Below are 15,014 nucleotides of genomic sequence, written 5' to 3' on the forward strand. Positions count from 1 at the left end.
TAGAGATTGTTTTATGAGAAATTCTACTCTACAAAGAAATTCACGATCTGTAAGTCTTTTGCAGAAAACATCGGAAGTAAAACTGAGAGAAGACTACCTTAACAGGCTTCCTCCTTTCTTGAAGATACAATACATTCAGTTTACCGTTAGTGAATTGTTGCACCACTCTAATTTTGAGGAATTCTGAGAAGATCACAATTTTGATGCTTACCCTTATGATATACATTTTTGTCATTAGATAAACTGCTCAAGTACTAAAAGTGCATGTCATTGGTGACAGCTTCAAAACAGTTGCTAATGGAAGCAAGAAAGCAATGTCCGAAAAAAGTGAAAAATGAAACATGGCCAAATACAATTTCAATTATTCATTAAAAAAATCAAAAATAACTCTAATTAAATTTATTTTCATACTCAATTCCAATTTCGTAAATACCATTTTTTACTTTGAATTTTTTTCTAAAAAAAAAATCAAATTAAAACATGATCAAACACCCACAAATTAGCGCAGTTAGTACTCTTGCCATAATTTTAACGGTAATGATTGGGGGCTAAAATGCCCTCGAACTATTGGAAATGGTATAAAAATGTCTCACATTCATCTATTGGGCCTAAAATGCCCTTGACATCTACCTTTATGTCCAAAAATGACCTTTTCTTCAACGAAAAAGGCATTTTAGGCCTAGTAGATAGATAAGGGGCATTTTGTACCATTTTCAATAGTTCGAGGGCATTTTAGGCCCTTTTTCATAATTAAAATTCTGTTAAATAAATTTTGATTTATAATTAATTTTAAATAATTAAATTGTAACCAATAGATGACCGACACGTGTTTAAAAAAATTATTCAAATTATTTAATTAATTTTTTTAAAAATAAATTTTGATTTATAATTAATTTTATATAATTAAATTGTAACCAATAGATGGTCACCACGTGTTTTAAAAAATTATTTAATTAAAATTTTGTGAAATAAATTTTGATTTATAATTAATTTAAATAATTAAATTATAACCAATAGATGGCCACCACGTGTTTAAAAAAATTATTCAAATTATTTAATTAAAATTCTGTTAAATAAATTTTAAAATTAAATTAAATTATAACCAATAGATGGTCACCACGTGTTTAAAAAAATTATTCAAATTAATTAATTAAAATTTTATTAAATAAATTTTAATTTATAATTAATTTTAAATAATTAAATTATAACCAATAAATGACCGCCATTTGCTTAAAAAATTATTCAAATTATTTAATTAAAAAATTATTAAAAAACTTCAAACTATTGAAAATAATATAAAAATATTCTTTCGTTCATTTATTGAACTTAAAATATATTTTTCCGTTAAAGAAAATAAAAGATCCATATATCTCATTTTGACTGGAGTCTTCAATTTTTCAGAATGATTTTGTACAAGAGCAATAAAACTTAATAATTAAAAGCTAGAAGCAGCAATTCAATGGTGACAAAGTATCTTATATGGGTGAGGTTAGGTCAGTCACCGGGTAAATCTGGGAATCAGATTCATCTCACTATTCCCACAAACGCCAAAACCTGATTGATTATATGAATCTTGATCGATTTCCCCCCTTTTACCAGTACCAGCTCATTCACTTAGTCTCGTAGTCCTTAATTCTCTCAAATTCCTGACACCCTTTTCTCTCTCTCTCGAAAGATAAGGGATGATGTCTTCACGTGATGTCCATAACCTGTTGGCTTTGCTGGTAACTTCTTATTCGAGGTATGGCCTCTCTGTTCCACCCTCATTCTTTCCCCTCCAAGTGGTATTCTCATCTCTTTGTTTAAAATAATAATAATAATAATAATAATGATATATAATATGTGCAATATCTTTATGTTTCCGACCTACTTTTGATTATACTATATTTTAAATAAACGAATCTTTTATATTTGATATTTTGTTTTAAATCTTGTTTATTCATATTGGTGCAAGAATTGACATAAAAAGCCTTCTAGTGAGTACTACTACTAATATTATATTTCCACCCACTCACGAATTATTATATATTATCCGTACTTTGCTGCTTGTGGTTTTTTTTTTTTTAAATTCAACTGATTGTTAATCTATTATTATTTTATATTATATAGACCTGGACGACAAATCAAGATTGAAGCCTATGCTAATTTTGGGGTGCATCAACTGACACCGTATAACTATGTTTGGAAAGGAAACAATCGGGCAACTCACTTCTTTCTAGTAAAGTCCCTCTCACTTCCTATTTATAGAGACTCGTAATCGTACTGTGGTATTTGTGTATACTTGTCTGTATGAGCCTTGGGAAGTGTGTGTTTAATGGTATTGATAAATCTTTTAAAGATTAAAGTTCTCTGGAGTTGGAGAAGTGCAAGTTGTGGTCCATTTTTTAGCCCTTGGGAAATTCAGAGAAGGCGCTGATCGATACCTTGGGAAGAATGTCTGCTGAGCGTATGTTGGCATAGGACCAGTTTGTTATTCATTTATTTGCTTCAGATTCGGACCAACTATATCAAGAACTCAGCTGAAACCTGCTACTTTCTTCCTGTGAAAGGTGATGTCTTTTATCTTGTTTTGTTAATCTTCAACTTTCACTTACTTCTCTCTGCAAATTCAATATTGGTTTGGCAATAGCTTCCTTAAAGCTATATTATAATTTTGCCTTAAAGACACGATAACTTGCATCTTTATCTACTTTTACTACTTTAGGGTGTTAAAGAACTTGAATTATTATTAGGCTGTGGTTAGTTTGTTAATCCAGCCAAAACAACTATTAGCTTACTGTGCTATACCTATTTGTCTGCATCTTCTAACTTCTTAGTTATATAGTTGAATTATCTAGGCTCATTTGTGCATCCGAATTAGCTTACTTATTCGGTTCCATCCTTCCCGTTAATAGAAGGGAAACTCTTTTTAGTACGTTTTAAACATATGCTTCCTCCTTCCTTCTTTTTGTTTGCAAAGTATGTTAAAGCGGGGTCAGATTGGGGAGGGGGTGGAAAATGTTATGCTGCAAATAGTGATTTGATATTTCATATTGATCAAAGGTGGAGCATTTACAATGAATCATCCATGCGTTTATTCTACTATGTTTGCTGATATAAAAAAGTTGAAAACTCTGTTATAAAGACTTTGACAATGCCGGATGCTAACAGTTCCTCTTAAACTTTGTAGCTATAACATATAATGTTAATCATCTATAGTAATTTTTTTGTATGAACTGTTTAGATTTGAGTCGAAATGTCGTCGTCAAGACCTAGCCAATCTTCCACCACTTCATCAAGATCAAAGCACAGTGCTAGGATCATTGCACAGACCTCTATAGATGCAAGGTTGCATGCAGACTTTGAGGAATCAGGTGATTCCTTTGACTATTCAAGCTCAGTAAGGGTTACAAGTGTCGCTGAGGGTGAGCAAAGGCCCAAGTCGGACAAAGTTACCACCGCTTACCTTCATCAGATCCAGAAGGGCAAGTTTATCCAGCCATTTGGTTGTCTGTTAGCCCTGGATGAGAAAACATTAAAGGTCATAGCATTCAGTGAGAATGCCCCTGAAATGCTGACCATGGTTAGCCATGCTGTTCCAAGTGTTGGTGAGCATCCAGTTCTTGGCATTGGGACTGATATCAGGACGATCTTCACTGGTCCTAGTGGCGCAGCATTGCAGAAAGCCTTAGGGTTTGGGGAGGTTTCTCTGTTAAATCCTGTCCTTGTTCATTGCAAAACTTCTGGGAAGCCATTTTATGCAATTGTTCATAGGGTTACAGGTAGCTTAATCATTGATTTTGAGCCTGTGAAACCCTATGAAGTTCCCATGACTGCTGCAGGGGCCCTGCAGTCATATAAACTTGCAGCGAAAGCCATTACTCGCTTGCAGTCTTTGCCCAGTGGCAGCATGGAAAGACTTTGTGATACAATGGTTCAGGAGGTTTTTGAACTCACAGGTTATGACAGGGTGATGGCATATAAATTTCACGATGATGATCATGGAGAGGTGGTGTCTGAGATCACAAAGCCTGGCCTCGAGCCTTACCTTGGTTTACATTATCCTGCTACGGATATTCCACAGGCCGCACGCTTTTTGTTTATGAAGAATAAGGTCCGAATGATTTGTGATTGCCAAGCAAAACATGTGAAGGTAGTCCAAGATGAGAAGCTTCCATTTGACTTAACATTGTGCGGCTCTACTCTTAGGGCCCCTCACTACTGCCATTTACAGTATATGGAGAACATGAATTCAATTGCATCACTTGTAATGGCAGTTGTGGTCAATGACGGGGATGAAGAAGGAGAAAGCTCTGATTCTTCACAATCTCAAAAAAGAAAAAGGCTATGGGGCCTGGTTGTTTGCCACAACACAACCCCAAGGTTTGTCCCCTTCCCACTGAGATATGCATGTGAGTTTCTTGCACAAGTCTTTGCCATACACGTTAACAAGGAACTGGAATTGGAAAGTCAGTTCCTTGAGAAAAATATTCTGCGTACTCAGACTCTCTTGTGTGATATGCTGATGCGAGATGCTCCCCTAGGTATCGTGTCACAGAGCCCCAACATTATGGATCTTGTCAAATGTGATGGTGCTGCTTTGCTCTATAAGAATAAGATACATCGATTAGGAATGAACCCAAGCGACTTTCAGCTGCACGATATTGTATCATGGCTTTGTGAGTATCATACAGATTCCACAGGCTTGAGTACGGATAGCTTGTATGATGCTGGTTTTCCTGGGGCTCTTGCTCTTGGTGATGCAGTCTGCGGTATGGCGGCTGTGAGAATATCTGATAAGGACTGGCTGTTCTGGTTCAGGTCACACACTGCCGCTGAAGTTAGATGGGGTGGTGCAAAGCATGAACCTGGTGAGAAGGATGATGGCAGGAAAATGCATCCTAGGTCATCATTCAAAGCATTCCTGGAAGTTGTCAAGACTAGGAGTATACCCTGGAAGGACTATGAGATGGATGCAATCCACTCTTTGCAGCTTATACTAAGAAATGCTTTCAAGGATGCTGATGCCGTGAATTCAAATACCAATTCCATCCATACGAAGCTTAATGATCTAAAGATTGACGGAATGCAGGAACTAGAAGCAGTGACAGCTGAAATGGTCCGCTTAATTGAAACAGCTTCAGTTCCTATATTCGCAGTTGATGTGGACGGGCAGGTTAATGGATGGAACACAAAAGTTGCTGAATTAACTGGTCTTCCTGTTGATGAAGCAATTGGGAAACATCTGCTCACTCTCGTGGAGGATTCATCAGTTGATACCGTGAGTAAGATGTTGGAATTAGCATTGCAGGGTACGTATCTTTTTTCACTACCCCTTCTGTGTTTTGTTGATGTTATGACTCTTTTTGTGAAGATTGATTTTCTACACTATTTAATTATTTTGAATATTATTAATGGTTTTTTTCTATCCATTCAGTTAAATGAATTATGTACTGAAAATGATTAATTTTCTACACAATTTAATTATTTTGAATATTATTCATTCACATGATTTTTGTCCATCCATTCAGTTACATGAATTATGTACTGAAGATTTAATTGAATATACCATCCCTTTGACCAGGGAAAGAGGAAAGAAATGTAGAGTTTGAAATAAAAACACATGGGCCGTCAAGGGATTCTAGTCCAATCAGCTTAATCGTGAATGCATGTGCAAGCAAAGATGTTCGGGATAGTGTTGTGGGTGTATGTTTTATTGCTCAGGATATAACTGGACAAAAAATTATCATGGACAAGTTCACCCGAATCGAAGGTGACTATAGAGCGATTATCCAAAATCCTCACCCATTGATCCCACCAATATTTGGTACTGATCAATTTGGCTGGTGTTCTGAGTGGAATTCTGCGATGACCAAGTTAACGGGATGGTGGCGTGATGATGTTATAGATAAAATGCTGTTAGGGGAGGTCTTTGGGACACAGGCAGCTTGCTGCCGTCTCAAGAATCAAGAAGCTTTTGTAAAATTTGGAGTTATACTAAACAATGCTATCACTGGTCAAGAATCTGAGAAGATTCCTTTTGGTTTCTTTGCACGTTACGGGAAATATGTGGAGTGCTTACTCTGTGTGAGCAAAAGGTTAGATAAAGAGGGTGCAGTCACGGGACTCTTTTGTTTCCTGCAGCTTGCAAGCCATGAGTTGCAACAAGCTCTTCATGTTCAACGATTATCAGAACAAACTGCGTTGAAAAGGTTGAAAGTATTAGCTTACATAAGGAGGCAAATTAGGAATCCTCTTTCTGGGATTATATTCTCTCGGAAGATGCTAGAGGAGACTAGCTTGGGCATAGAGCAGAAAAATATACTGCATACAAGTGCACAGTGTCAGCGTCAGCTCAATAAAATTCTTGATGATACAGATCTTGATAGCATCATAGATGGGTATGCTACACTTATTTTACTTTACCGTATGTGTTTTTGTTTCAATACCCCGAGTTGCTTCCCATTCTTCCTTTTTTAGGGAAAACTTGATCAAGGTATGATGATTCTGTAGCTACAGGTAAATGCTTGGATTTGATCTATGGAAGAATGGATACCTTTTGCAGTAGAAATGTTGTTCTTGGAATATATTTTTGTGCATTTGTCGATTTTAAGTTTTCTTTGCTGGATTATGGTTTTCGTGTCCATTATTTATCGTTTTTAGTTTTATGTTTATCACTTTAAATGATTTTCTACACTGTAATATTTTTGCTCTTCCTCTAATCTCTTACCAGTTATTTGGATCTGGAGATGCTCGAGTTTAAGCTGCATGAAGTATTGGTAGCATCTATAAGTCAAGTCATGATGAAGAGCAATGGAAAGAATATAATGATCGCGAATGACATGGTTGAAGATCTTCTCAATGAAACTTTATACGGAGATGGTCCGAGGCTTCAACAAGTCCTAGCAGACTTTTTGTTAGTATCTGTGAACTCTACACCAACTGGTGGCCAGCTTAGTATTTCATGCAGGTTAACTAAAGATCGCATAGGAGAAGCTGTTCAGCTTGCTCTCTTGGAATTCAGGTAAATCCATATGACAGAAAAATCAAAAGTGTTTTTTTTTTACTTGACCAGATATCTACTGTCCAAGTTAGCATCTCCTGTGTTGGTTTTTTAATAAGGAAATTAAGAAAATAACAGAGAAAGACTTTGAGAGAAAAATACTGCAATGAGGCCAAAGAGAATTATTTTATTTTGCTTTCTTGGCCTCTACATTTATAAGAACAAAAACAGTAAAAAGATAATGGTAAACTAGCCTAGAATATCTCTGCAAAATATCTTAATAAACTAATTACTAATAAATAGAAAAAACTAGCTAACCAACTATTAACTTGGATTTATTCAAAAATTAAACAGTAAAATAAAGTTACTATAGTTCAAAAGCATAATTCTAACAGTCCTCCTTGCTTGAGGAACTGCAGATTCTATACTTGGCTGAAATTGACCTCATGAACAAATCTGTCAATTCATTTTTTGTCTTCCAAGGCTTGTTTGCATCTTCTATTGGATTAAATGAGAAGCTTTTCTCTCTCATTTCAACTTGTAAAATCAATCTCTTGCTTAGTGGAATCATAGATCCGATAATATTTGTCTTCAAATAATAATTTAAATCCTTTTTTCATTAACTGACCAGCACTAAATAAACTTTTATCAATACCAGGCACATAAAGAACATCTTCAATTATTTTTATACCTGAACTTGAATTGATTGCAACAAATCATTTTCCTTTTACAGGAATATAGTCACCATTTTCAGTTCTGACTTTTTTATTTTTCATAGACACAAACTCTTTAAAAAGATTTTTGTCATATGTCATATGGTTTGTACAACCACTATCAATCATCCAAAAATTAGATTTTTTGTTAGAAAAATAGGTTGCCACAAATAAGTGGTCTTCTTCTTCTTCTTCAGCGGTGGCTTGGGCAACTGCTTCATGACCAAGTTGTTTGCAAATCTTGCACTGTACATCTGGTCTTTTCCAACATTTATATGGAGGATGTCCATTTTTGCCACAGTGCAGACAAGATGGGTAATTTTTCAAGAACTTATCCTTGTTTTGAGTTTTGTGGCTGGCTGTTAAAGTTTCATCAACTATGCCATCTTGCCTCATAAGCCTCTGTTTCTATGCCTGCAAAGAATTTAACAATTCTGCCGAGGTAATTTTGGACAGATCTTGTGTATTTTCCAAAGTAGTTATACATGCTTCATATTTTTCGGGCACTGTTATAAAAAAAAATTCAACAATTCTTGATTCTTTAAATTCAGTGCCTAGCAGTCTTATCTTGTTAACAATACCAAGCAATCTGTCAAGTATTCCTTGACTGTTTTCGACTCTTTCATTCTCTGCAATTCTAATTCCCTCATTAAATTTAATACCTTCATTCCTCATATTCTTTAATCTACGGCATATTCTTTCTTCAGATAATCCCAAATTTCTTTTGGTGATGCGAGAGTCATGATTCTCGTGAAAATAGTTGTTGAAACAGCAGCAAACAAAGTTGCTTTTACCTTGGACTTAATGATTTTCTTTTCCTTGTAACTCTTGATTTGGGCCACGGTGGGATTATTAGGTAGCAGATTAACTTCATAATCCTCTTCTACGGCTTCCCAAAGATCAAAAGCCTCCAAATAGGCTTCCATTCTCACAGCTCATAATTGATAGTTCTCACCATCAAAAATAGGAGGAGTCATTCATGAAAAGCTATTTTCGGAATTCATTTTTTCACTCACAAATCCCTCAAGAAAAAAGGTTCTAGATACCAATTGCTGGTTTTTAATAAGGAAATTAAGAAAATAACAGAGAAAGACTTTGAGAGAAAAATACTGCAATGAAGCCAAAGAAAATTATTTTATTTTGCTTTCTTGGCCTCTACATTTATAAGAACAAAAACAGTAAAACGATAATGGTAAACTAGCCTAGAATATCTCTGCAAAGTATCTTAATAAATTAATTACTAATAAATAGAAAAAACTAGCTAACCAACTATTAACTTGGATTTATTCAAAAACTAAACAGTAAAATAAAGTTACTGCATGCAGTTCAAAAGCATAATTCTAACATCCTGGAAAAACATAAAAGGTTGAGGGATGTCTACACAATCCATTGACATCTAAGCATTTCAAAAACCATCTTTAGGCTTAAAAACTGACCAGTATCTCTCTCAATACCTGTGATTGATATGTTATTTGTGTCCTCAGTAATTTTGATAGTGTATTTATTCTCCTATCAAATTAGGAAAGTGTAAGTTTTAGTTGAACTCAAATGTCTCATTCTTTGGACAAACAAAAAAGCAACCGTCAGCACAATTGAGTGGCATTTTTATTCCTGTGGAGGTTTTAGAGTTGAGTTTTCCGTCTACTTAAACATAAAATAAACTTCAGCACAATTGAGTGGCATTTTTATTCCCGTGGAGGTGTTAGCGTTGAGTTTTCCATCTGCTTAAATCATAAAATAACCCCAAATAGCAATTAGGGGTCATTTCGTAGCATGTATTAGGAAAAATAGTCTATTTATTATGTATGGCACTCCCTCTATTCCATATTAACTGAATTTCTAAAGCTTTTTTCATTGTTCAAAATAGTTGAATTATTCAAAGTTCAAGAGAAAAATTTGAAATTTTTTTCATATAACCCTATGCATTAATAAAATTTTGTAATTTTCTAGGAGTTAAACTACATTACTTACAAAGTTATACTTCAATAAGAGAGTATTTGTATTTATGATTTCACATTTAATCATTTTTATGAGGCTGATTAAACAAAAGGATAATAAAGGAAAATATGATTCAATTTTTTTTCCTTGAATGCTTTTCTTAATATGTGTGCATTATCTTAGAAATTCAGTCAATATGAAATAGAGGGAGTATTGTTTAGTTTATGTTGGGTAGGAATTTTGGGCCTATGTATAACTAATGGATAATGCATAAGTATCCCCTCAACTATGATCGAAATCTCAGCGACACACTTTAACTTAACTAAGGTCCTATTACCTCCCTAAATTATTTTAAAATGGAATAAATACACCCTAAATGCTTATGTACCACAGAGAGTGGACACTCTCTTGAAGGCAAGTGATGAGTGAAAAAATTGGACATGTCTTCTTTTTTAATTGGTAACTTTATAATTAGTTAGTATACATAATTATTGATATTAAAACTTATATATATTTAATTATTTTCATTTCTTACTATGTAAAATATTTATTTTAATTTCTTCCTTACTTTAAACTTTTTTAATTTTTTTCTTTCATTAATTTCTTATATTTTTACTTTTAAATTATTTTAAAAAACTTATGCGGATTTTTAAAAAATATATATAATTAAAAAGTGTCCTTTAATTTTAATGTTTTAGTTTTTTTTTATGTTTTATGTAATTTGTTTTCACTTAATTTTGATATTCATTTGAAATTAACTTATTTTAAATACAAGACATTTGGATTTAAATTTGAAATCAAATCAAAAGGAAAGATAAAGAAAATAAAAAGTGTAAATAAAATCAATAGAAAAATAAAAGAGAAAAGACCATGAATGAAGGTTAAAAAAAGCAAGAAAAGTTTAAATACAAGGAAAATTCTTTTTGTTTTGGTATCACAGGTTGTATATTAATACCTTCCATTTGGTGGTATTAGTAATACATAGGATTTAATACCATGAGATTAATACATGTAAAGACAAAAAGACCCCTCAAATCCTTTTAATCATTTTGTTTATTTTCTTGGTTTTATATTTTATATTTGTACTAGTACATTTTATTTAAATAAATTAGCTTTCACATTTTAATATTTAGAGAGAATTGTATGTTGTTAAGTTAACTCTAATACAAATCAATACAATACTTGAAATGTGAGTTGTTAACATTTACTACTGAGATGAGTGTCAAAAACACAATTAATATATATATATATTTATTTGATTTTTTTAATATCATATGTAAACTATTGGAAGTGTGAGTTTCATACCTAAACTATCACTTATTTATTTGAGAAACATACCTCAGTAGTGTGTGTAATACACACTTTCTATTTTTTGCAAAAATCTTGCCATATGGCATTCCTCCTAGATAAAATATTTTACCTTGACAATAAATAAATAAATTATTAATATTAATTAAAAGATAAAGACTATAGTATTTTTATCACAAAAAAGTTTTATTTTTTTAAAAAGAAATGATTTATTTAAAAATAAATTTAAAATATTTTTCTCACTCACTCCACCACCTCCCCCCCCCCCCCGACAATTCCCGTCCTTGTTATGTTTTAAATTTTTTTAAAAAAAATATTTTCTTTAAAAAATCATATTTCACCCCCTCCTCCACTCCTTCCTAAATTTTATTTTTTTTTAAAAAAAATAAAAGTATATCCACCCATCTAACCTTCCACTCTTAATTTATATTTATTTTTTTTACATTTTTTTCGTTTTGAGTTAGATATAGACATATTTTTAGGAAAATGGTTTTTTCTAATTGCATACCAAATATAACAGAAATAAAAATTATATTTTAAGAGAAGTCTTGCATTAAGAAAAAAATATTTTTCTAAAATCATATGTATATATCTAATATAAAGTGAGAAATTTATTTGGAAGCCGAGGGTTAGGTGTGGCAAGGTAGAATTTTTTTTAAAAAAATTAAAATAATATCTAAGAGCCGAGGGTCTCTCGGAAACAGCCGTCCTACCTTGGTAGGAGTAAGGTCTGCGTACACTCTACCCTCCCCAGACCCCACGTTGTGGGATTTCACTGGGTTGTTGTTGTTGTTTGTTTGTTTAAAATAATATCTAAATTATTATTTGATTGGGGAAGGATGGAGTAAGAATTTTTTAAAAAAACTTATATAATCGAAATTTAAAAATTTAAAATAAAACTAAAAATGAGGGGGGGGGGGGGGTATGGTGAGAAAAAGTGGTGGAGCGAGATCAGAAATATATTTTATATTTTATTTTATAATTTTTTTTTTTTGAGTGGGGGTAGTAATACTTTAATCTTTCATTTTAACTTCTAATAATTTATTTAATTTTTGTCAAGGTGGAATGTTTTGTCCATGTGGAATGTAATGTAAAAAAAAAAATTTAAATGAAAGAGAGTGTAGTACACATTATGATGAGAGTGGAATAAAAGAGAGGTGGTATTTCTCAAACTAATAAGTGATAGTTTAGGTATGAAACTCACTCTTAATATTTTTTTAGGTAGGAAACTCAAAAAGAGGGAATAATTTAGGTGTGTTTTTGACACTTATATCTTTACTAATTGAAAAAATAAATATATGATCATGTGACATTTGTGATTTTAATTGAATGTATTTTTTGTTGATATATATGTGGTTTTACGATTATTGTATTTTGAACAATTTATAAAATTGCATACATATTAAAAATATAGCTTGTGATTTTTGTGTGTAAATGTAGACGGTTTATTTCATTTTACTATTTTACCATCTTTTCGGATTTAAAAGTAGATGGTCTTATTATTTTTAAATTGAAAATTGACACTTTTTAAGCGATCAATTTATTGAGATGACAATTATTTACCCTCAAATAATCCAAGTGAGAATAGCAAAATGAATAAGAAAGTGTTGCAAAGAAAATACACAACTATAAAAAGTGGAGGGTATTTTTGTAAACAAACAATACTTTTAATGAAATATAGCAATACATATTATTTTTAGTGAAACTTAACTAAATATAACATATTTAGAAAATATTTACCATTTATAGTTATATAATTTTAATACATCTATATTTCATGTGTAATTCACTTTTAATATATAATGCAGATAATTTATTAAAAGAAGTCTAATATATTTTACAACACTTATAATACATCTATATTTTTTACAAAATTAGTTTTATACATAGTGTAATTCATTTATATTACATGCATAATTCATTTTTAATACATAATGCAGTTTATTTTACCAAAACAAGTACAATACATTTATAATTTATATATAATACATATATCATTCACTTTTAATACATAGTACATTTGCTATAGACGGTACATTTTTTCTAAATATAGTACATCTAGGTAATAAATAAAAAATATGCTTCAAAGCAATAAATATTTTATAAAAGAAAGTCAAAAAGATAATTATTCTTTATTTTTAGTAAATTTTACTTAAATCCCATAGTGAAAAAACTCAATTACAATTTATCCCGATTTTTTGGTAATTGCCCGAATTTTCTTTTTTTTCAGATTTCTAGTACATATGAATGACGCTGATACATCGCGATTTGATACATAAGTCTTTTTCATGATACATCGCTAGTTGATACAAAACAAATATTGTAATATCAATAAAACTTATGAATCAGCTTATAACATCTAATATATCATGAACACAACAAAAATAGCAGCAAAACTTATGTTTTGTTGATATATTGTGTGTTTGGTTTGTATCAACTAGCGATGTATCATGAAAAGGACTTATGTATCAAATCACGATGTATCAGTGTCATTCGTATGTATCAGAAGAAGAATTTTTGAAATTTTTACAAATGGTAGGGAATAATTGAAAATATAAGAATATAAGGTGTAATTTGGTAATTTTTTCTTATTTTTAATACATCAAATCGAAATATTGGATAAGAAATAAGCCCATCACTATTAGTTCCAGCACTACTAATCTTAGCATTACTAATCCAAACACTACTAATACACCCTATTCAGTACTTTGCTCTTATACACTTACCAAACGACCTCGACTCTAGAGATTGATGACCAGCCTTAAAAAGGTATGTTGACGTAAGAAAAATAAATGAAAATCATACTTCTCTCGGAAAGTTTTCAGTTGGCATATATGGAATGGTCTTGTCCTCTCCTTTCAAGATATTGAGAAAGATGGCCAATCTATTCAAGTGGCAGGAGTATGTTCTTTCTTCATTTAACCAAGACGTGTTCATGTGGTGATTGTGTTTTAAGGCTAAACAGATGAATTTAGATAGCGACAAGAATCAGCACCATCTGTTACTTGTGCATGGCTGACCAGGACAAAGACACTTACTATTGCAGGATAAGACACACAGGGGGTGGAGTGCCAGAAGAATTGCTTAGCCAAATGTTTGGTAGTGAAGCTGACGCATCTGAAGAAGGGATCAGCTTGCTTATCAGCAGAAAACTGGTCAAGCTTATGAATGGGGAAGTTCAGTACCTAAGAGAGGCCGGGCGATCAACTTTCATTATATCCGTTGAACTTGCAGTGGCTACCAAGTCAAGCTGATGATTTCAGGACCCTCTAAAGGTCCTAAACTATTTCCGCAGTTCTGTATATTTAAGGAGGATGCAAGTTAAAATGTGTTTTATGATTTCCTCTGTGTTGTGCTCGTTCTTGTCATTTTCCCTCCTCTCTGTTACATTGTTTTCCTTGGGTTTTTAACAAGTCGCTTGAACAATTGCATCTTCAGCATTTCAACAATTCAGTTTCATTTTAGAATCCTGATCTCCCATATGTCAAAATGCTGAAACTTATTATCACTTTTAGTACCAGAATTTCAAGATTTCATATTCCTAAGATATTATCTTTCCTTTTCAATATTAGAGATGGCAAATGGGTTGCTTGGGCTGATTCAAAATGGGTTGAATAAATAAAGTAGATTTTTTAGGAATCACACGAGGGTTAATTATCATTTTTTTCTACCCTTTTTCAATTTACAGAATTTTTTTAAAAATATGATTATCTGGATACATTAATTCAGTAATTTGGATATAATAATTAGGATTTTATGTATCAGAATGTAACATTTAAAGTATGATACATTGAACATAGAGAATTTATGAATCAAAATTAATGTATTCGGATTACTGAATTAATGTATCCGGGTGGAAAAAGGATTTTTGAAATATTTTGAAATGAATGAAAATAATGAAAAATATGGTAAATGAAGGAGTGTAATTAGGTAATATTATCCATAAATAAATGGATTATTATCTAACCTTGCCAAAAGTCTACTTGAGCTAAGATGAGTTGGGTCATCATGAATTAACGATGGGTCATAACAAAACTCGTACAACTTGACCTAACCTTTGTTCTTTTCTCTTT

At 32.1% G+C, this 15,014-nt stretch overlaps 1 protein-coding gene across 3 annotated transcripts; it reads left to right on the forward strand.

The window, feature by feature from the left end:
* Nucleotides 1–1,380: 1,380 nt before the first annotated feature.
* LOC129877811 (phytochrome A) lies at nucleotides 1,381–14,387 on the forward strand. Of its 3 annotated transcripts, none has more exons than XM_055953344.1 (6): nucleotides 1,381–1,741; nucleotides 2,110–2,549; nucleotides 3,224–5,291; nucleotides 5,564–6,380; nucleotides 6,713–7,003; nucleotides 7,893–8,825. In XM_055953344.1, exons 3-6 carry the CDS (start codon nucleotides 3,236–3,238, stop codon nucleotides 8,059–8,061), a joined length of 3,333 nt encoding a protein of 1,110 aa, XP_055809319.1. In that variant the 5' UTR covers nucleotides 1,381–1,741; nucleotides 2,110–2,549; nucleotides 3,224–3,235; the 3' UTR covers nucleotides 8,062–8,825. The 3 variants fall into 3 exon arrangements, with proteins under 3 accessions (XP_055809319.1, XP_055809320.1, XP_055809318.1); XM_055953345.1 differs by lacking the exon at nucleotides 7,893–8,825 and adding an exon at nucleotides 13,972–14,387 and having other exon boundaries at nucleotides 1,382–1,741; XM_055953343.1 differs by lacking the exon at nucleotides 7,893–8,825 and adding an exon at nucleotides 13,988–14,387 and having other exon boundaries at nucleotides 1,384–1,741.
* Nucleotides 14,388–15,014: the final 627 nt, after the last annotated feature.

Source organism: Solanum dulcamara, chromosome 12, assembly GCF_947179165.1.
Source record: "Solanum dulcamara chromosome 12, daSolDulc1.2, whole genome shotgun sequence".
NCBI classification, from domain to species: domain Eukaryota; kingdom Viridiplantae; phylum Streptophyta; class Magnoliopsida; order Solanales; family Solanaceae; genus Solanum; species Solanum dulcamara.